General features: G+C 36.6%; 1 protein-coding gene across 1 annotated transcript; it reads right to left on the minus strand.

Annotated features, from left to right (window-relative positions):
• Nucleotides 1-1130: 1130 nt before the first annotated feature.
• LOC133300623 (uncharacterized) lies at nucleotides 1131-19605 on the minus strand. The gene is made up of 16 exons (XM_061500204.1): nucleotides 19392-19605; nucleotides 19205-19303; nucleotides 18644-18735; nucleotides 17102-17202; nucleotides 15375-15465; nucleotides 14983-15041; nucleotides 14740-14860; nucleotides 14379-14447; nucleotides 13702-13754; nucleotides 13505-13613; nucleotides 12741-12911; nucleotides 12501-12659; nucleotides 3305-3397; nucleotides 3005-3187; nucleotides 2105-2301; nucleotides 1131-1900 (listed from the first exon to the last, which is right to left on the minus strand). The coding sequence occupies exons 1-16, from the start codon at nucleotides 19522-19524 to the stop codon at nucleotides 1555-1557; spliced, it is 2076 nt and encodes a 691-aa protein (XP_061356188.1). The 5' UTR covers nucleotides 19525-19605; the 3' UTR covers nucleotides 1131-1554.
• Between the last annotated feature and the right edge of the window lie 3329 nt (nucleotides 19606-22934).

Here is a 22934-nt window from a genome sequence, read left to right on the forward strand (position 1 = left end):
AGATAAATATTTATTGCATGTTTAAATTAATTCATTTTGCTTTACGAAAATTTTATAGTCAAAATATTTCAAAGATTATATTGGGTTAAAGTGCTAAATATACTTGAAATTTCATAAAGCATGGCAGGGGTATTCATATCTTAAATTTGATAAGTATATAATTTGATTTTGTCTTATTTGTTTGTAATAATATTTGGATTTATTTGTTAACATTGCATATATAATTTAAGGGAAAAGTGTTTGTCATTTTAAATGACATAAACTTACGTCATTTTAAGAGAGAGATAGACACATAATTTTATTTTTTTATTTAAAATTTAAATTAAAAAAAATCACCCACTTTCTCTCTCCCATAATTTTCATTCCCTGTGTTTATCTCTCTCCTAAAATGACATAACTTATGTCATTTAAAATGACAAACATCAAACCCTTTAATTTAAATTTAAAATTTCACTATTTGTTTTGATAAGTCAATTGAATTCTTTTAATTATATTTGTTATTCTTTATTTTATTTTTTCAATTTTCACAAAATAATTATCTAACTCAATCTCAATTACATTTGGTAACTTTTCCTTGAAAATATAGTATACTCACTGTTTAGATACAAATAAAGATATGAATGAAAGGAATTTTATACGACTACTTTAATGCATTATTCAAAGTTTTAAAAACAAATCACAGATATTTGGAGTAGTCCAAGTTCATCAAGTTCACACGGATGAACGAACATAAACCCACCTTCACAAACCAAGCTAAATATTCTGTCGTTGGATATGGCAATACCTTCTCCATATGGCCATACTTGTTGAAAATTTATAAATTAGAACTAAAAGCGAAAAATTTTCATTAACTGATGGAACATCCAATGGTACCATTAATCACTTCAGATTATATATATATATATATATATATATATATATATATATATATATATACTTCATTCAAAACATAATTTACCACAAGCCATATGTACTTTATGAATCTCTTTCGTAAACAAATCCACCCATCATTAACTTGCTATTTTTATGATTTAGCTCATTACAAATTCGCAAATTTAACATTTCTCAGTTAAAAACAAACAATATAAACAAAGTACCAGGACTCAGGTACCCATCATCTTCCAGCGTCAATGAACATTTACTTAATTAGAACTAGTATTCGAATTTTAGGTCATCATCCACGTTTACAAATATTTGAACAGACAAAATCTATACTCTAGCAACCTCCCCTAAAGGATGGTAACTCAGGGGAATGGCCAGAATGGGCGACAAAACTTGCCATAATATTGGCACTACCATGTTCCATATAGTAATATGTTAACAGATGTAACAAAACAAAGGTAGGATCAACACAAATCTTGATAGAGCATCCAAAAATAAGAGGGGAAGGAACAAAAATGTAAATAAATAACAAGATGCTAGGCTACCTATGATACATCAGAAGAGATCATGTGGCCTTGCAGCCAGGCAAAGCTTACTTGTGCCTTCAACCCAAGACCAAGCAAAGATCTAAGACGACGAATCAAATGCCATTTACATCGCGTAAAAAGGTCATCATCGACGTCCTCCTCTTCTGCCACCCCCGTGTTTCCCTCTCCCTTGACCACGAAACACTGGTCTTTGTGGCTTAAGCCCCAAGGATTGAACTCCCCTCCTTTTTTGGGGTTGAACATCTTTATCTTCCCTGTCTTCCTTGTACCTGGCTGAGTTTCTTGAGGTGAAAGTGATTTCCCGTGATCCTCCTGGACCCTGCTTAACACCATCTGGAATAAAAGATGATCGGCGGTCGTCTTTGTTGAGTGCTGCCACTCTATCTCCCATAGGAAGTGAGTCCTCCCCTGCAAGTGACTTTTGGCTCCAAAATGCCTCTGCATGCTGCTCATTCCTAATTTCATACATTCTGCAATTTGTGTGAAAAGATTCAGTAATAAAGAATCAAAAGATATAAAACAATATTAAAGAACTCCATATTTCATAAACATGGAGCCAATATTCCACAAAATCTCACACATAAAGAAAACAAGTCATTGATTATTGAAATGGAGTCAGCCTATTTATCTCCCATACACGGAAAGACATTTGAAAATTCATAACAGATTCTCACTTTGGAATCCGAATTTTCTCTTTCACTTTATTTGCAGGTTCATCTTCCGATGATGCTGATGCATCAGAGTCACGTAGATCTTGATCATCATCCGACATGACAGGCTCAAAATGTTCCTCTAGCAGGGATGTTTGCTTCTTAGAACCCATGGGATGTAAAGCCAGATATTCTTGCGAGGACTCTTTAATCTCAAAATTCTGAAACCAAAAAAGAAGTAATAATTGTCACATAGAGATATATGTCTCATTTAAAGACAAAGCAGTCATAAACAAAAAACCTACACAGATATGCCAAATTTCCCTTCATATCATACCTATATTTTTAAGGTGGAGTTGAATTTGAAATTTACATTGTCAGACTTCTTTTAAGCATAAATTTACAGAGAGAATCCATAATTAACTTAAAAATGATATGCTCAACTGAGAAAAAATAAATAAATCAGTACAAACATGATATATTATATCCCAAAATTTCAAAACATCACTAATCAGGACAAATAAGGGCAAATGCCATAGCACAAAGCCTCTTTGACTTTGCAAGGGTAGGGGTGTTTGTACACAGTTTTACTCTTACATTTTGCAAAGAGGTTGTTTCTTAGATTGGAATCCGTGACCTTTCGGTCACAAAAGAGCAACCTTACCCATGCTCCAAGGTTCGCCATAATTAATCAGGACGAATATGGCCCTTAAATCCAAATCAGTCTCTGGAGGACAGCAGAAAGCTATACTGTTTAAATGTAGCCAGTTAGTGAAATCGGGAAGTACCTTGAAATTTTACTTGTTCGGGAGAGAAGATAAAGTCATTAAAAAGACTTAAATTCGGGAAGTAGCTTGAAACTTTACAAGTTAGGGAGAGAGGATAAAGTCATTAAAAAGACTGGCATATTTTAGATAATAGTACCTCGTTTGTAAATATCGCTTTAAATCGCTCATCTTGAAGATCTTGCATATTAATCCCTTTCTTTTTCTTGGATGCCTTTTTAGTTTCATCATCATCTGCATCTCTCTTCTCATTTTCAGCTTCTTCACTTTCAAGGAGGCGAGCTGCAAGGGCCCGATTAACTTTAGGTAATTTTTTCCTAATCTGCAAGGAAAATGATTGAGGCATGGCCAAGGATTAATATTCCAGTCAAAACCATTTAATCACCTTAGCTATGTAAAATATGAAAATAAAACAAAATTGATCAGGAAAAGAATCGACCGTGATTCGTGAGGCGCGTTCAGATTCCATTTTTTCTCGTTTCTGCTGTTCGATATAAGCTTCATATTCAAAAGGATCTGTCAGCGCTTTAGCCTACAAAAGAGTTGATACATCATATATGATAGGACAAAACAAAATCTAGGAGGCCTAGCAACATCTCAGGAAAGATAACTACAATATAAAGATTATTAAAATCAATTACAGTAATCAATCAAGATACAATAGTTTGAGTACAACTAAGCAGATGATAAATTATCCTCCAAAACAACAAAAAATTAAACACAAAATGGAGAAGGAAAAAACCAAGAACGAAGCTTAGCTATCTAATCAATCTGCATATAATAAAAGGAAACTCCCTTGAAACAGCCACGAGCAAAGCATCAGATAAGAAGTCAAAAACACAACACAATCCAATACCAAATCAAATTTAAGGGCATTTCCCTCCAAACAAATACACCATAGGCATAAACGGCCCACTGCAATAAAATTTTGGCCTCCTTTCTCTACCAGAATCACTGAAACAAGCCAAGAGAAACGGTTCCAACATGGAGCAGACACACCCAATATTCATCCAAAACCCCAAACGTAGTATTATTCCAAAGGAAATTAACCAGCTTACAATGATACACCCAAGAATGCATTCTAGGTGACAAGACCAACTTCACATATTAATCAACTATACCAAGGGGGAAATACAAGTTTTTCATCTTATGATGGGGTAGGTGCATTCAACTTTAGAATTTAACTTGCATAAAACCATAAACATAACTGTGCTCTAATAATTTAAAAAAAATAAAAATAAATAGAGGAAAACAATAAAACACTCCAACCTTCCCTGAACTTTCCTCATATCAAAACCTTTCCTCCAGTTAAAAAGTTGCACAATCTTATTTGAAAAGGGGAGGTTAATGAAAGTAAAAGAAAATACACTTATCACTTCCGGTGAGAATGATGTCGTCAACATAGACTGCTTGAAATGTACTAAACAAATGCTGTTTTAACTGACGAATTCCGTCTTGATCACTTCCGGTGAGAATGATGTCGTCAACATAGACTAACAAATAGATACACTTATCAGGAGATGTAATCCTATAATACACAGAATGGTCAACTTTACTGCGGATTAAGCGAAACGCCTGAACAGCAGAATTGAAGCGACTGAACCATGCTCGAGGAGACTGCTTGAGACCATATAAGGATTTCTGAAGACGACACACCTTTCCAGACTCCCCCTGAGCAACAAAACCAGGTGGTTGCTCCATGTAAACTTCTTCTTGTAAATCACTATGAAGAAAGGCATTTTTGATGTCAAGTTGAAGGAGTGGCCAGTGACGAACAACAGCAAGGGCAAGAAAGAGGCGGACTGACGCCATCTTAGCGACCGGAGAAAATGTATCGCTATAATCAAGGCCAAAGATTTGAGTAAAACCCTTGGCAACTAAACGTGCCTTGAGACGATCAATATGGCCATCAGGTCCAACTTTCACAGTAAAAACCCAGCGACAACCAACTATAGACTTCTCTGGAGGAGCAGAAACAAGGTCCCAAGTGCCATTGGAATGAAGTGCAGTCATCTCATCAAGCATTGCTTGGCGCCACCCTGGATGGGAAAGTGCTTCACCTGTGGTCTTAGGAATAGAAATAGAAGAAAGACTAGAAACAAAGGTGAAATGAGGTGAAGAAAGACGGTCATAACTCAAAAAGGTATAAAGAGGATAAGGGTTACGAGTAGTACGTGTACCTTTTCTTTGAGCAATGGGAAGAGTCTCTGATGAAGGATCCGGAGGGGAAGAAGCAACAGCAGTGGGCGATGAGTCAGCAAGAGTCGAGTCGACAGGAGGCATAGTTTTGCGACGCTGATAGGTGAGAAGTGGACGGTCCTCAGGTATAGAAGCAATAGGTTGCTCATCTGGAATAGAAGCACCTGCAGCTGGCAAAGACAAGTCAAGAAAAGGGACAGGAAGTACATGATCAACCTGTGACATCTGAGATGGGATAGAATTAAAGGGTTGTTGATCAAGAAAAGTGACATCAGCGGAAACTAAGTAACGCTTAAGGTCGGGAGAATAACAACGATAACCCTTTTGAAGACGAGAATAACCAAGAAAGATACACTGAAAGGCTTTGGATGTTAACTTATCCTTACCAGGAGTGAGATCATGAACAAAACAAGTACAACCAAAGACATGTGGAGTTAGAGGATAAAGAGGAACATCTGGAAGCAATAGATTATGAGGAATGTCATTGTGGAGCACAGATGAAGGCATGCGATTGATGAGAAAACAAGAGATGAGTACAGCATCTGCCCAGAAGTGAAGAGGAACCTGCATATGAATAAGAAGGGTACGGGCAGTTTCAATGAGATGTCTGTTTTTACGTTCAGCCACCCCATTTTGTTGTGGAGTGTGAGGACAAGTAGTTTGATGTAAAGTACCTTGTGTGGCCAAGAAATTAGAAAAATCAATAGAAACATATTCCTTAGCATTATCACTACGTAGAATACGAATAGAAACACCAAATTGAGTATGGATCTCAGTAGAAAACTTTTTATAAATGTTAAATAACTCAGAACGATTTATTAAATAGGTCCAAGTGCAACGGGAAAAATCATCAATAAAGGTAACGAAATACCGAAAACCTAAGACAGACAAGGTACGACTTGGACCCCAGATATCTGAATGAACAAGAGAAAAAGGGGCATCAGCTCGTTTATTGACTCGACTGGCAAAAGAGGAGCGTGTATGCTTCCCTTGTTGACATGACACACAATCTAAAGACTGAAGACCGAACAAAAGAGGAACCATTTTCTGCAACTTTGAAAGACTTGGATGACCAAGGCGACTGTGGATAAGTTGTGGAGATTCTGTGAGAGAGCATGCTACTGAAGGACAAGGCACATCCAGATAATAAAGCCCCCGTGACTCACGACCCACTCCAATCATTTTCCCCGTACCCGGATCCTGCACAGAAACAGAATGGTTAGAGAAAGTAATGGTGCAAGTGAGGGAGTGGATCAACTTACTAATAGAAATTAAGTTATAAGGGATGCCAGGAATGTAATAGACAGATGTCAGGGCCAAGGTAGAGGTCGGACGAGCTTGTCCAATCCCACGAACTGGGGCTTTGGTTCCATCCGCAAGGGTAAAATACGGTAAATGATCAGAATAAGTAAGAGATGTAAAGAGTTCCTTATTACCACAGAGATGATCGGTAGCACCGGAGTCAAATATCCAAGTGCCAAGTGATGTAGAATGAGAAACACAAGCAACGGGATTACCAGCATAAGGCTCAGACTGAGGAGAAGCCTTCCTGAGAGGGGTTTGGAGTGCAGCACAGTCCGAACCTGAACCAAATGATGCTTTGTCTGACTGAGCTATATTTGCAACAATAGAAGGAGAGTTAACCTCCGAGAGATCAGGAGATGCTGCTGCCATTTAGAGATAAAATATAAAAGCCGTAAACGAAGGCAAACGATATCCAATCAAGAAGAACCACGCGTCTAAGGTCAGACCCACAGAGAAACAATCACAGATCCAGAAAGGGGAGGAGAAGGCGAGCTTCTCTGTCCAAGACCGGCCGGAAAAAGCCGCCGGAATAGTGCTCACGCGCCGGCAGAAGGTGGCGCGTGAAGCCCACGCGCAGTGAAGACAGGTGGCGCGTGACGGCGCGTGGGAGATGCGTTGCTGACCGGACCACCACAGACCTAGTCGCTGGGAAGAGAGGGTCCTGATCGCGTGAAGTTTGGTCGGAAAAGTCGCCGGAAAAAGTCTTTGGTTGCCTGAACAGTGATTCTGACGGCGGGCGGTGGTTCCGGTGGCCGTCGGAGGTGCTGACGCGTTTGGAAAAATCACTCAGAGGCTGTTTACAGCCCTAGAAGGCTTGCCAGAAGGACGCACGGCAAGAAAGAGGACTCCTAAGCAGTGGGCTTAGGTTTTTAAAGCAAAAAAAAAAAAAGGTTTCTGAGCGGAAGCGAGGGTTCCTAGAACGAAAGAGCTCTGATACCAAGTTAAATGTAAAAGAATACGTTGTGTATTGATCTGTGTCAGGGAGTTACAATATATAGAGACCCTAATGGGCTTAAGTGTAAGGCCCAAACCTAATCCAAACCTAATCCTAATACAGTCAGAATACAGTCAGACTATTTACGGATAAGACAGAATCCAATCATATCTAATCAAATCTAATCATATCATATCTAATATTCTAACAGAATATTACAAAAATGACTGCCTAGTGGGCGAGACTCCTACCATTGCAAGTCATATCACAGCACCCAGTCTCTTTCTGTCCAAACTCAACTTTCCTCAAGGTCATTAGATGGTACAAATTCATCAGCCACACAAGCAGAAATAAAGTCAATCTTTTTAGGAAAGAGTGGACCACATGATACTTGCTCAAATTCTTAGACGTTGTGTCACATAAGATGCCAATCACATTGATAGGAACCGGATTCAGATCGTACCAATCAGAACTCTAAACAACGGAATTTTATTGATATTCCTGACATCAAATTATATCAATGGTGTGTACAGCAGAAAAGATGAAAAAAACATATAGCGGGGGCATTCGAGAGGCCCTGTCTCTCCCAAGTTTCTACTCCAAAATAACTCCTGCCTATCTCTTTTTTCTCCCTCTTATAACAAATTCCTCATAACTATAGAATCAATCACAGTGGATCACCATAAATTAATCAATCGCCTATAATATTAATACTGAATTACCCATAATTAATTTAATCGACCACAATCAGTCATCATAATTGTTAGATATGATTAGATATGATTAGTCTGATTAGATATGATTAGTCTGTAATTATTCTGATTATATTTTGATTGTATTAGGTCTAGGCCTTTCCTATAAGCCCATTAGAGTCTCTATATATTGTAACTCTCTGAATTAGATCAATACACAACATATTATTTTATATTCAAGTTGGTATCAGAGCTCTTTGTTCTGGGAATTTTTCGCTTCCGCTAAAACCCTAAGCCCACTGCTTAGGCGTTCTCTCCTTCTTCTAACGCCGTGCGTCCCTCCGGCTTGGTTCTACAAAAAAAAAAAAAAAAGTACTGTTCACTGCGTCCGTACAGATTTACTGTTCATCGGGGCGTACGCTCTACTGTTCACATCGTCCGTAGGTCGGTACTGTTCACGAGTCCGAACAGTTGTAATGTTCATACGTCCCGTACGGTGGTACTGTTCACTGGTCCGTACAATGTTACCGTGTGCACGTCCGTACGGCGGCACTGTTCACACAAAAAAAAAAAAAGAACTGCTCGCCTTCCTCTCCTATTTTCAGATCTGGTCATCTCCTTTATTTTATTTTGTGATGGAGGGCTCAAGTAATGCATCCAAAAAAATAACTGGCATCATCTCCAGTACTACCCCATCTCCATTCTTTTCTCGGGCCAGTGATTCCAATTGGAACAGTGGACGCGGTCGCGGACGTGGCCGCAGACAGAGGCCTCGTTGCAATTATTGCCAAAATCTTGGGCATTTTGAAGAACGCTGCTATAGGAAGTACCCTCATTTGAAGCCACCGACTGCCAACTTTGCTCAAACTGATGCTACACCACCTTCTACTGGATTAGTAACTCTTTCAAGTGCCGACTATGAGGCACTTCTCAAGAAGATTTCTTCTCAGCATCCTACTCAAGACACTGGTAATCATGTTGCTTGTTTTTATCAATCATCTCTTGGACCCTGGATAATAGACTCAGGTGCTACTCATCATCTTTGTGGTAATAAAGATCTCTTCACTTCACTTTCTTATTCTAATAACCTACCCTCTGTCACTCTTGCTGATGGCACTAAGGCTCTTGCTCGTGGAATTGGAGAAGCCAACTCAACTCCCTTTTTAACTTGAGTTTTGTTTATTATATACCTGGCATTCCTTTTAATTTAATCTCTGTTAGCCAGTTGATTCATTCTCTTTCATGTACTGTTACCTTCTCTAAACAATCCTTTTCTATGCAGGATTCGGGTACGGGGAAGACGATTGGAGCGGGCATTGAGTCACGAGGTCTCTACTATCTGATTGCACCACCTTCTCCAGTAGCCTGTTCTCTCACAGAGTCTCTTGAGCTAATTCACAGCCGTCTGGGTCATCCAAGCCTCTCCAAGCTTCAGCATATGGTTCCTTTTTTATCCAATCTTAAGTCTTTAAACTGTCATTCTTGTCAGCAAGGAAAGCACACTCGCTCCTCCTTTGCTAATAGAGTCAATAAAAGAGCTAATGCTCCTTTTTCTATTGTTCATTCTGATATTTGGGGTCCGAGTCGAACAATGTCTGTTTTGGGTTTTCAGTATTTTGTCACCTTTATTGATGATTTCTCTCGTTGCACTTGGGTTTATTTAATGAAAAATTGTTCTGAATTATTTTCAATTTATCAAAAAATTTGTGCCGAGATAAATACTCAATTTGGTGCTTCTATTCAAATTTTGCGAAGTGATAATGCAAAAGAATATGTGTCTCTTGAGTTTTCTAATTTTTTGGAGAAACGTGGGACGTTACACCAGACCACTTGTCCACACACTCCACAACAAAATGGAGTTTTCTAATTCATATGAATGTTCCACTTCGTTTTTGGGCAGATGCTATAATCACCTCTTGCTTTCTCATCAATCGCATGCCCTTTTCCGTACTACATAATGAAGTTCCACAGTGTTTTATTTCCGGGAGCACCTTCCTATCCTCTACCTCCACATGTATTTGGATGTATCTGCTTTGTTCATGATCTTACTCCAGGAAAAGATAAATTAACATCCATCAAGTGTATTTTCCTTGGATATACTCGTTTTCAAAAGGGGTATCGTTGCTACTCTCCTGATCTCAAGCGTTATATTGTCTCGGCTGATGTCAATTTCCTTGATCAACAACCTTTTCATTCTATCCCATCTCAGATAACACAAGTTGATCAAGTTCTTCCTGTTCCTTTTCTTGATTTGTCTTTACCAGTTGCAGGAGACTCTATCCCGGAGGAGCAGCCCATTGCCTCCATCCCTGAAGACCGTCCTTTTCTCACCTATCAGCGTCGTCAGACTGCGCCTCCAGCGGATTTGAACCTTATTGACTCATCGCCTGCTACTGTCGACTCTTCCCTTCCAGATCCTCCATCAGAAATTACTCCCATTGCCCTTCGCAAAGGTATTCGATCCACTCGCAACCCTCATCCACTTTATAGTTTCTTGAGTTATGATAGACTTTCTTCACCACATTTTACTTTTGTTTCTAGTATTTCGTCTGTTTCTATTCCTAAAACCACAGGTGAAGCACTATTTCATCCGGGTTGGCGTCGGCGATGATTGATGAAATGCAAGCACTTCACTCCAATGGCACCTGGGATCTTGTTCCTGCTCCTCCCGGAAAGTCAGTAGTCGGCTGTCGATGGGTATTCACTGTCAAAGTTGGTCCTGATGGCACTGTTGATCGCCCCAAAGCTCGTTTGGTGGCCAAAGGTTACACTCAGATATTTGGTCTTGACTATGGGGATACTTTTTCTCCTGTTGCCAAGATGGCATCCGTCCGCCTATTTCTTGCCCTTGCTGCTGTTCGTCACTGGCCACTCCTTCAACTTGACATCAAAAATGCCTTCCTTCATGGTGATTTGCAAGAAGAAGTTTACATGGAGCAACCACCTGGTTTTGTTGCTCAGGGGAAGTCTGGACAAGTGTGTCGTCTTCAAAAATCCTTATATGGTCTCAAGCAGTCTCCTCGAGCATGGTTCAGTCGCTTCAGTTCTGCCGTTCAGGCGTTTGGCTTAATCCGCAGTAAAGTTGATCATTCTGTATTTTATAGGATTACATCTCCTGACAAGTGCATCTATTTGTTAGTCTATGTTGATGACATCATTCTCACCGGAAGTGATCAAGACGGAATTCGTCAGTTAAAACAGCATTTATTCAGTGCATTTCAAACAAAGGACCTTGGGAAGCTGCGTTACTTCTTGGGAATTAAGGTGGCGCAATCTAGACAGGGCATTTCTATTTGTCAAAGGAAGTATGCCTTGGATATCCTCGAAGAAACTAGTATGTTGGGGAGTAAACCAGTTGATACACCCATGGATCCTAATGTCAAGTTATTGCCCGGACAGGGGGAGCCGTTATCTGATCCTGGACGTTATCAGAGGCTAGTTAGGAGGCTCAATTATCTTACTGTGACTAGGCCAGATATTTCTTTCGCTGTTAGTACGGCTAGTCAGTTCCTTGATTCCCCTTGTGATTCACATTGGGATGCTGCTGTGAGGATCCTCCGATACATCAAAGGAGCACCAGGAAAAGGTTTGTTGTATTCAGATCAGGGAAATACAGAAATTTGTGGTTATTCAAATGCTGATTGGGCAGGATCACCCTCGGACAGGCGCTCTACTTCCGGCTATTGTGTCTTCTTTGGAGGAAACTTAATTTCGTGAAACAGCAAGAAACAACCTGTAGTTGCTCGGTCTAGTGCAGAAGCTGAGTATCGTGCAATGGCAAATACTACCTGTGAGTTAATCTGGTTAAAGCAGTTGATTCAGGAACTTTATCTTTGTGAACAGAAACAACCCATGACACTCTTCTGTGATAATCAAGCTGCGCTACATATATCCTCTAATCATGTCTTTCATGAGAGGACCAAACATATAGAGATTGATTGTCACTTCATTCGAGAAAAGATTCAATCAGGAGAAATCAAGACTGCTTTCGTCAACTCCTCTGATCAACTCGCGGATGTCTTCACTAAAACTCTAGGTCCTCGAGTTCAATCCATTTGTAACAAGCTTGGTGCTCACAATATATACGCACCAGCTTGAGGGGGAGTGTTAGATATGATTAGTCTGATTAGATATGATTAGATATGATTAGTCTGTAATTATTCTGATTATATTTTGATTGTATTAGGTCTGGGCCTTTCCTATAAGCCCATTAGAGTCTCTATATATTGTAACTCTCTGAATTAGATCAATACACAACATATTATTTTATATTCAAGTATAATTTCAGTATTAATCACTATAATTACCTATAGTGATCAATACTGAATTACCCATAATGGGATCAATCACCACAATTTCAGTATGGTGATTAATACAGAAATACCCATAATTAATTAGATCACCTGTGGCCCTTTCTAGAGTAAACTTTAATAATAGGTCTCAGCATTTCAATGACTCATGATGTTTGTGTAAATGAATAAGAAAATAGGCCAAGCACAACCCACCTTTTTGTATAATGCATAATTAATAAAGAAGCCATGCATGTAGGCTCTAAGTAGATTGGTGCCAATCAGGTTGGTCAAATTTAACCTCTCAAGCTCCTCCTTAGTCAAAAATTTGTAATGATCGTAAATAGTTGTTTGTCCACCCATGTCTAGCTCTTCCTGTAAAAGTATTTTTAATGTCAAAAACAGAGATACCGAGACTAGCTAATCTAATAATCAATCAAAACACTAAGAACATACCGTGAAATTTTCTAGAGAAGAACACCACTTGGGAGCAGGTCCAAGGGATGGTATGAAGTAAGATGGTATTTGGCTACAGTCCAAGGCCAGCAAGATCAAACCACTCCCTGGAAATGTACACACATCATTTATTGTTCCTGCTGACGGTTCAATGCTGGCCACGCCTTCTCCCTGAAAATATATTATAATCTATCACGTGACAACCCATGTTGATGAACACACAATGTGAACGCAGTTATTACCTAAAACGGTTAGGAAAGCATACCAAGCTCATCTAAACATAACATGCATGTGTACAATTTAGTTGAGGTATTGCGAAAATATTATTTATTTATTCTGTAGTCAGAAGACAATATTAAGGTAACGGGTTGAATATGACTATAAATTTAAAACAAACAATTTGCGCATTTAAAACTTCTGTATTACTTTAACTGATTACTGCTTAGCAAATTTTGCCTGACAAGCACACATTAAGATCATTTTTTATAGGCTGTTGTGCTTTAACAAATATCCCCAAAATATAGAATGTTGTAGATATCCCAACATGTCAGAATTGGATTCTTGAAATCAATCATGTCATTCAACATTATTGATGTTTCTTTGTCCTTACTAAAGGCTGCTCAATGGCAAAACTAATAAGAACAGACACTTCACAAGCTTAAATTCAATGAATGAAATAATCAAGCCCAAGGTCTAGAGATCAATTTGGAGATAACGTTGAACTGGTAATCAAAAAATATGAGAACAGGAATCAATTCATATACCGTTTCAGGATCCCATATCCTGACAACATGACTATCACTGGTAATCAACATTGGTTGTTCATAGTTAAGAGTACGATGCCACTTAATATCCAATATGGAACTGCCATACCTGTAAGACAATTTTTAAGCAACCATTAATTACAAAATATATATTCTCAATACAAACATAAGTTTCTAGAATAAGGATGTCAACTTACATGTGATCCTGTATTCGTATTGGATGTGATGAGCGCAGGTCATAGATGAGAACCTGCGTATGCAATATTAAAGGTAAAAAATATCCATGTTCAAGGGGAAAATATATATATGTGGAGACGTAGTTTAGCAAGTAAAATTGTGTTCCCACAACGACAAGAATTTTTTTCCTGACAAAAGTACTAAAGATTAGCCTTAATGCATTATAAATAACAATAGAAAAAACACACCAAACTAGACCATCCTCTATGCTGCTACAAGATGTTTGTCCTGTACTCCTGTCCCCATTTAGTGTTTACTATATAAATCAGCCATGTCTACCAAGAGGCCTAATCATTTGCATGAAGTATAATGTATATTATAGAATTCATTGTTAGAGATATAAAACCATTAATGGAACTCCACTTAACAGCTTTAGCTTTTTGGAGAGTTAGCCATTAACACCACCCATCTTATGCAATACGCATATCTTGTCTTAATAGTAGACATCCTCACATCCATACATGCAATACAGCAATCCGATGAAGACAAGGTTTCCTTAAAACCTAATATGACAATGGATTTTTCAGCTTACTCACGAAGACGACAATCCCAATGCTACAAAATATGCTCCAAACTATCCCAATAAGGACACGAATATTATGATTTCACAGGTAACTAAACTAAATTAGTATCATACCTTTCCCGCACTACTTCCAACAGCCATTAAGAGACCCCCATCTCCATCAAACTCCAATGCAGTGACCTCCTAAAAATATAGAATGGTTAAGAATAAAGATGTTAACTACAGAACAAAATTTACAAAGAAATCTATACCCTCAGTTATGACATGGAAAGAGGGGAAAGGATAAATGTTTCCCACCCATTTGAAACTTGTAAAAGTAAATAAATGGGCAGCAGGTCACATATGAGATTGTGATCCATGATATTACGCTTATAACAACAATTTCAGCACAACCAATATAAAAAATCATCTTACCATATCCTTACAATATTCTAATGCCTTGAAATCGGCTACTGTTAAAGAGAAGAAACGCTACCTGGTCAACATCGCCACTTGGCCCGACAGCATCAATTCTACCAACTGAAGATCTCATACGCATGTCAAAGCATTCCACAGCACCATCTTCACCACCACATGCAACTAGTCCATGAAGCTTGCTAAAATTCAGATCAGACTTAAGTTCCACTTTTAATACAACGTACAAAACAAAACATATAAAGCTCTTATAAATTAAGAAAATAAAGCATGGTAAATCAGTACTCTAAGTCCCACTTATTACCTTCGAGAAACTACATTCAACGCAGGGGATTGTGTGTTTAGGGAGGAAAGAAATCGCCCCTGACAAGTCAAAGAAAAGCAGATATATAACTCTGACATGAAAAATCAAATGTTTCTTTTTTTAAAGAGATATACAAATTACAAGACAAAGATAAGGAGATGTTACACCAGATATGAGATATCAAGACCCAATCAAACAAGGCTTTGTAAAGGTTCATTCCAAATGACCAATATAAATCATTAAAAGATAACTTAAACCCTGAGTTAGATTTCAAGGATAATTATACAATAGTTTTCCAATTTCAGAATTTCTTTTTCCAAAATTAAACCAATTTGAACAGGTATCTATGCTACCAATGATGCTTTCAAAACAGCAAGTTATACTCTAAACACCTGCTCTAAGTTAATTCTGTACAGATCCGGGGAAGAGGCAGCACAAAGCAAGTCACAAGACCAGCAGTCATAAGTAATATCCCTTCCCATCCTGTCAAATGAGAACATAAAGGTATGTTATCATACTCGCAAAAGTTGATTAAAAGAAGTTTGAAATACTATTAAGGCTTGGTAAAGTAGCATGCATGTCTATCCAGAGAGTCAACTGCAGCTCCTCACATAAAGAAACTGGAATATGTGAAGAAATGCATTGACAAGTCTTACAAGGGAAAATCTTTTAAATATCTGTGCTATCAACTTAATTTTGAAGAATCTTTCAAGTAAAGCAACTTAGCCAAGAGCTAACCTAGTAACAGAGTTTCCAACCCATAACCAAGTAGTGAAGAACATCATAATCGAAATCATAATATGATGGGGAAAATTGAGAAGGAATCTGATATCTTCTCTACTTCGCTGATCATAACTAAATCATCAAAGTAGCTACTGCAGAACAAACATACTCTTGGCAATAATATGTAGTTGAATAGCATTAGTATTTGAATAAGTATCAACGGATCTCATTAGTATTTGAAATTTGAATAGCATGTAGTTTCACCTTAGTATTAAATCTGGAAATTCTTATTAATTTTAAAGGCTTCTACCTAATTTAATTTTATCGGGAAGCCTCTAAAACCAAATTAATAGGGCAAAATGGACTAGTTTTGAGTTGAAAACTTGCAGTAAGGTATCTAACATGCCAATATATATGAGGCTGGAAAGTTTGGGGTTTTTTTCTAGAACAGAACTGAATTAAAAGCGGAGAGAAGCTGTAATAATGAGATGGTGTAAAATAGAAATCTGTTCTAATTTTCATAAAGGAGGTTCCCTTTTATACAAGATTTAGTAAATGGTAAATGAGAGTTAATAACCTTCACAAGGCTTCTATTGAGCTATATAGATTAAGCTCACTAAACACAAATCAAAACATTTTTAAACCAGGTCAAGAACTAGTAAGAATTCAACCCCATTTTCACCAATATGAGAACGTGTGATTAAAAGAGGTTGTTATTCTTGCTTAAGATAGAAGCAAATAAAGGAACTAAGAATGAGTAGGTTAATACCAGTGGAAATAAGAGAATCAATAACAAGCTCATTAAACCCTTTAGTCTAACACGACCAACCTCAGATTACAAACAATCTAGAATCTGTTACGGCCCTGGACTTTTATAACCAAATCTCTTCTTCAAGCAACAAAAAGAATCGAAGAGGGGAATGAATTACAGAGAACAGAAACAGAATTTTTATTGAGTTCTGAATACTTGTTAGAAGAGGACTTCCTCTTTCCAAGGGTACTTTTCCTTCTTGAGAATCTCTCAGCTAAGTTTTTCCTACAGTAATTGTTCCCCCAAAATATATTCTTCCCCTTTTTATACCAAAGTTCTCTCCTTACTAACAAACTGATACAAACAGGCCCCACCACTAACTAACAGATACAAAAATACTTTCCTAGCTAACTGTTTTTGGCCTTCTAGAATACAACCTCCATGTCTTCAGTTGCCTAATATCCTTGTCTGTAACAGAATCTCTATGGTAATTGACTTTAATATTAATACTATCAAAACCGTGGATTAATAGAATATAGGAAACTCAGAAGTTACACAAAACACATTCATATGATAAAAAAAAATTTTGACATAAGTCAGACTTTATACTACAAGAGTAATATACGTAAAGCCTAAAGAAGAAACCTTGGTATTCGCAAACTGTAGTGCTTTCCATATTTTGCATGTAGACAAACAGAGCGGTCAGCACATAAAAATGCAAGTTTTGAATAGTCATCGGTTAAAACCTACACCAGCAAAAAAAAAATCAATTATCGAATTAAAAGATTAAGAAAATATGTAGCTAAACTCAACCAACTAATCCCTTTGTAAATATAGCTTATAATTCATGGGAAAAAATTAAATATATATATATAGTTAAAAAGCAAAACTATTGGAATATAATTTTACTTGACATATGAAAACTGCATGTATGTATGTGATATGTCTGCCTACTAATTAAAAACAAGAGATGGCATAAAAATCACACCATACAAACTTTGTATAGCACATGGGGAACTGTAGTTATTAAAAACAACTATATAGAAGAATCCTTATGGACTCAGGCCTGACATACATGAAGTCATATAAGAAGTATAGAGTGCAGGCAAATAACAAATTTTATGAAATTGATATTGGAAATTTTCTAAAAAATCATATGAATGAGTTTCCTTAATTTATTTGTACAAGTAAATTGTCTCCAAAGAGGCAAAAGTAAAAACAATTTGCCCATGGACAGTTGATCTTCTTGCTTAAGTTCATCTTATCTCAGGAAGGACTTTTAAACTGTAGTTTAGCATAATTGAACAAAAGAATCAGAGATTGCATACTTCGTAGAACTAAAAATCTAAACATCTATTGGAAAGCTTTCATCTGACAAAGTGATTCAAATATGGTGTTTGAAATGAAAAATCAGAACGATTCTTATGCAACAACCCGCTTTTATATCACTTAGCTTTCTGCAAGAAATTAGTATTATAAATCAACAGAGATAGATCAAAATATTCCCCTTACTCCTACCCTTCACAAAAACAAAACAACACCCAAAGAAATAAACAGAACAAAACTTACAGCCTTGAGGGAAAGAAACTAAACAAGAAAACAATGATTAGAATTCCTAAATCTTAATACCAAACCTTGTCAATAGACTGTCAAAAAAAGGGTGCAATGAAGATAATAAGAGGGAGAAATGACTGCTTTGTTTTATAATCTGAGAAAACAATAGGCAATTCAAAAAGTCCAAGCACAAAAACATTATCAACCTTCATAGCTCACTGTAATCTAGTCAAAGAAAAAAACCGAGGCAGAAGAGAGATATTTATTGATGAGAGACAGAAAGCGGAAAGGTTGCCATCAACATTCAACTGAAAAGCAATAGTGGCAGCAATTATTCAGAGATGGTAGTAATTGGATCTGTAGAAAACCAACTTATATATACACTAATTCAAAACCTAAGGTAGAAAGGCAGGTGGATTTTGACACAGACAAGTCATCACTCACTGTCTCTCAAACGTAATGGTAAACGGAATATACAACTCCAAATTTTATGACTTAACATCACATTCACCTCAGATAAAAACACAGCTTAAAACACATAAATGGAGAATCAATGATTAGAGCCACAGGAATCACGCTATAAACTTTTCTTTTTTTTTTCTTTTTTTTTTCAATTAGAGTTAGTTTCAGTACCTGAAAATCAATGATCTCTGAATCCAAGTGCCTTTCGAACTTCAATCCTAGCTCCCTGACCTCGTACACTTTTACTTGCGGCGGATATATACCTTCAATTTTGAAACCAACATGAATCATTCAAATTAATATCAATCATTCCTTGCCACATTTTCTATATTTTTTATCAAAAGCTTAACAAATGCATCTCATTGGCAGACAAATCCCTCCTACCTTTATCATCGCACTGACTCATCATTTATTTTCACTCGCCTAGCTACAAATTCTAACTGTCAAAAACGTTTCTCAAGGCCCAAGATCTAATAAAGCCAAAATTCTAATAACCCTACCAGCAATTCAGTTCTCGTTTAGAAAGTCCTTGCTTTTTGCAGAAACCTAATTCGGACTCAACATATTGTTTATGACTTGTTTAACAGGTAACTAACTAGGCATGTTAATTATTTTAACAAAATGTTAATACTTAATGTAATGCTCTCTAAGTGGTGAAGAATCAAAACTCTCTCTCTCTCTCTCTCTCACACACACACACACACACATATATATATAATTTGAAGTACCTACCTGATGCTATGATATACTCGCCATCAGGAGTTGCCTTAATCTTGGTTGTGGCGGTTGCGAACCTCAAGTCTTCGAGCAGTTGCAGATTTTGCGTGTAACCTAACAAACAAACAAATGAATATGAATGAATGAATGAATAAATAAATAAGAGAAAAGGAAGAAGGAGGATATAAAGGAGGTGAGGTACTTTTGATGTTGCGATGAGAATTCTGCTTCTTAGTGGGGAGCCAGGAAGCGAGTGAGGGTTGTTGTGATGCAATCGTATACATCTTCACACCGTTTATCGATGTTGACTTGATACCGCCATCAAGAGTCGCCATTGTTGCTTCTTTAGACAGAGAGAGAGAGAGAGAGAAAAACAGTCAAGTTTGAAGAGAAGAGTGTTTTCGTTTTGCCCTTGCCGCCACTTCCACTTTGCCGATAACAGAGGATACCTAAGAGACGACAATACTTTTATTTAAGAAACAGCGGAAAGTTACCCAGACAGAAACAGACACAGAAAATTTAAATTTTAAATTAAAAAAAATTACCTATTTTCTTTCTCCCATGATTTTCATTTTTTCTGTGTCTATTTCTTTTCTAAAATGACATAACTTATATTATTTAAAATGATAAATATCATACCCTTAAAATATATATACATAGTTAACATTTTTCAGGGAAATTTTATCTCCATTTTTTTAGGCCATTTTATAAACTTATCTCAAGTTAAATCCTTTTAATTATGTAGTATATAATTATAAAGTTAATTTTTTTTTTCTTCTCTTTCATTTTTTCAGAATTTATCTACTGATATAAAAAAAAATTTAACATTATAATTATAGAATTTTAAATAACATAAAGTTATGTTATTTTAAGAGAAAGATAGACACAAAATAATTTTTTATTTAAAATTTAGATTAAAAAAACCATTCACTTTCTCTCTTCCGTTATTTTCATTTTTTGTGTCTATTTCTCTATTAAAATGACATAACTTATATCATTTAAAATGACAAACATTAAACCCTATAATTATATACAATTTATAATACATAATTAAAAGAGATTGAAATAAACTTATCTTAATTGGTCAAAGAATATTTTTTGAAGGGAACGAATTCACTCACCACAAAAAAAGTTTACCACTCCTACAATTAATTTAATCATCGTTGATTTCTGTTAATCTAACGATTATAATTTATTAGAAATTAATAATATTTATTGTGGCACATTTATTAATTAATTATTAATTCTTAATAAATTATAATCATTAGATTGACGAAAATCAACGATGATTAAAATGATTTTAAGAGCAGTTATAATAACCCTCACTAGTAATTGGGGATTTAATATTGAAGAATAATTAGAAGTAAAAGAAATAAAGTCACCCTTAGTGAAAAATGAGTTAAAATGACAGTTAAGGGATAAAAATAAGGGTAAACAAAGTTACCCGAAAAGTGAAAGTAAAGTTAAAAATATGACTAGAAAAAATATTCTAGTCCATTAGGTAAAGTTTGGTAATAAATAGAGGGTGTAGATAGATAAACCTTTATCCAGTTAAAGTAACTTAAATTTTACACACCGTGAAATCCTTATTTCTCCTTCTTTCTGCGCGCTGTTTCCTTTCTTTTCCGTCTCTCTCACTGATGCTCGACGCTTCCATGGAGAAAGGGACCTAGGTTAGTTTTTTTTATTTCCTCTCATTTCCACTCAAATTCTCACCAAAAGCCATGATGCCATACATGAATCTTTAAGGAAAAAGGCTAGTGAATCCATTCCACCACTCCATTTGGTCTGATTTGGCTTGTGGAGAGAGTTATTCATCAAACTCAATTCGTGACACTATTCATGCTTGTAGAAAAGTGGTGCTTTTGAGTGATCAAAGCTTGGGGTTTGTTCTTTAGAGCTTGGAATAGCTACTATAGGTGAGAAACCTCTAATCCTATAGTTTTATTTTTGTGATTTATGTCTGGGAATTTATGAGCATGTTTTAAGTGAGATATAAATTAGTTTAAAATTTGAATTGATGATGGATTGTTGATGTGTTGGATGTAGGAAGGTGGAATAAGCATGTGAACATGTATAAAATTGGGGGGAAAATCCCATGGTGAGATGCCCTAGATTTCGGCCTTGATAGGGTAATTAGGGGATGATGTACAAAATTTATTGTATGTATTGGGAAGGTTTAATATGTTGGAATAAGTGAAAATTTGTTGCATTAGTGAGAATGCCAAAGTGGGAAAAAATCCTATGTAGTATGCTCCTATGTTTCGACCTTGATGTATATTGGAGGAGTTTAATGTTTAAAATTTAATTAGACATTGTGGATATGTATATATATAAATATGTACATGTGTGTGTAAGTTACTAACTAAGTGAAGAAAGAATAAGTAAAAAAGAAAAGAACCCTTTTGCCTATTGTCATTGTGGAATTCGACCTATAGGGTGGTTTAGGGATATATTTTGTACATTTTATTTTAAATAAAATGTGTTGTAATAAATTGTATAAAAGTGATGAGTTTTGAAGAAAAATAGCATGATTTATGTTGAAAATTCCTAAGAGAATAGGTGATTAAATTAAAGAACACCAACGGTTATAAAGAGGTCTAGACTTGTGTATTGGCATAGGATTGGCAAAAACGCAAAGAAATGAAAAGAAGCGATAAAATGTATGCCTTATGTGAAAACTAGGCATGATGGCATTTTATTAATTGGTATTTGTGGATTATTGCTCTAGGTGTACCTAGGGACTAAAAAGGAATCAGAATCTCTTGAAGATATATAAGTAACTTGTGCAACAAGTAAGGGTATTGGTAAAGCTTCAAGAGGTAAGCTCTATGTTTAAGGAGTCTTTTCCTGCTTGAGTGCTCCACCATGGTTAGTGACCTATGGTTGGACTGTATGACTGTGATTTAGATGCTTTGTATAGATGCATTCATATAGAGTTATTTGATAACATGATATGTTTTGCTCTGATATGACTTCTGTAATATGATTTCTGTAACAATCTCTGGACATTGATTGTATAGTACCCAGATGTCCGCTTTGGGGTCCTCCCTCGGGACTGATGGTGTACGCCTCTGATATGTCTGGTTCCGCTTTGGGGTCCTCCCTCGGGAACACGTGCGTTGATTTCCGCTTGGGGTCCTCCCTTGGGAATGAAGGCGCACATCTCTGATATGATATGGATATATGCTCTGTTCTGTTATGATATCTGTTATATGTTGTATTTGTATACTCTGTATCTGACTTTCATGCAAGAGTGAGCCAGGGGTATGGAGAATTCTCTATAAACCTGGAGCTTATTGAGATTTGTAATCTCACCCCTCGTTGGGGACATATTTTCAGGTGCCCAGATTCCCGGTGAGTCCTCACTAGGCAGGGACGCGACACGTGGCTGAGGCAGTTGACGGATCGGATTTTGAGTGGTCGTAGGCTACTACTTTTTTGAAGTATATTAATGTCATTTTGTATTTCTGCCTTTGATGGATCATGACATTGATCCTTTATTTTGTATATGGCCTGTATATGTTTTGTACATGTATGTCAGTTTGATGCATGTACATTTGAGTATTCAGGAACGTTATATGATGATGTAGTATTCAGATAGGTTTACGTTTTAATGGCATGCTGTTAGATATAGTGGCACAGAGCCATGTTATGCATGCACCCATGTATGGGTATTTGATTATATTTGGATATCTGGTATTTCTGAATTGATATGTTGTATAAACTGTTTATCAGGAAATGC

This window comes from Gastrolobium bilobum, unplaced genomic scaffold (assembly GCF_033153095.1).
Source record: "Gastrolobium bilobum isolate Gb01-03AN ecotype WA unplaced genomic scaffold, APGP_CSIRO_Gbil_v1 utg34045, whole genome shotgun sequence".
NCBI classification, from domain to species: domain Eukaryota; kingdom Viridiplantae; phylum Streptophyta; class Magnoliopsida; order Fabales; family Fabaceae; genus Gastrolobium; species Gastrolobium bilobum.

Coding starts and splice junctions, on each gene's coding strand:
- LOC133300623 (XM_061500204.1), bottom strand. CDS start 19,524: ATGGCGACTCTTGATGGCGGTATCAAGTCAACATCGATAAACGGTGTG. Junction 3,398..12,500: donor ATTATGCATTATACAAAAAG/GTGGGTTGTGCT, acceptor ACTCTTTTGTAG/GCTAAAGCGCTGACAGATCC. Junction 1,901..2,104: donor GAGAAAATTCGGATTCCAAA/GTGAGAATCTGT, acceptor CACAAATTGCAG/AATGTATGAAATTAGGAATG.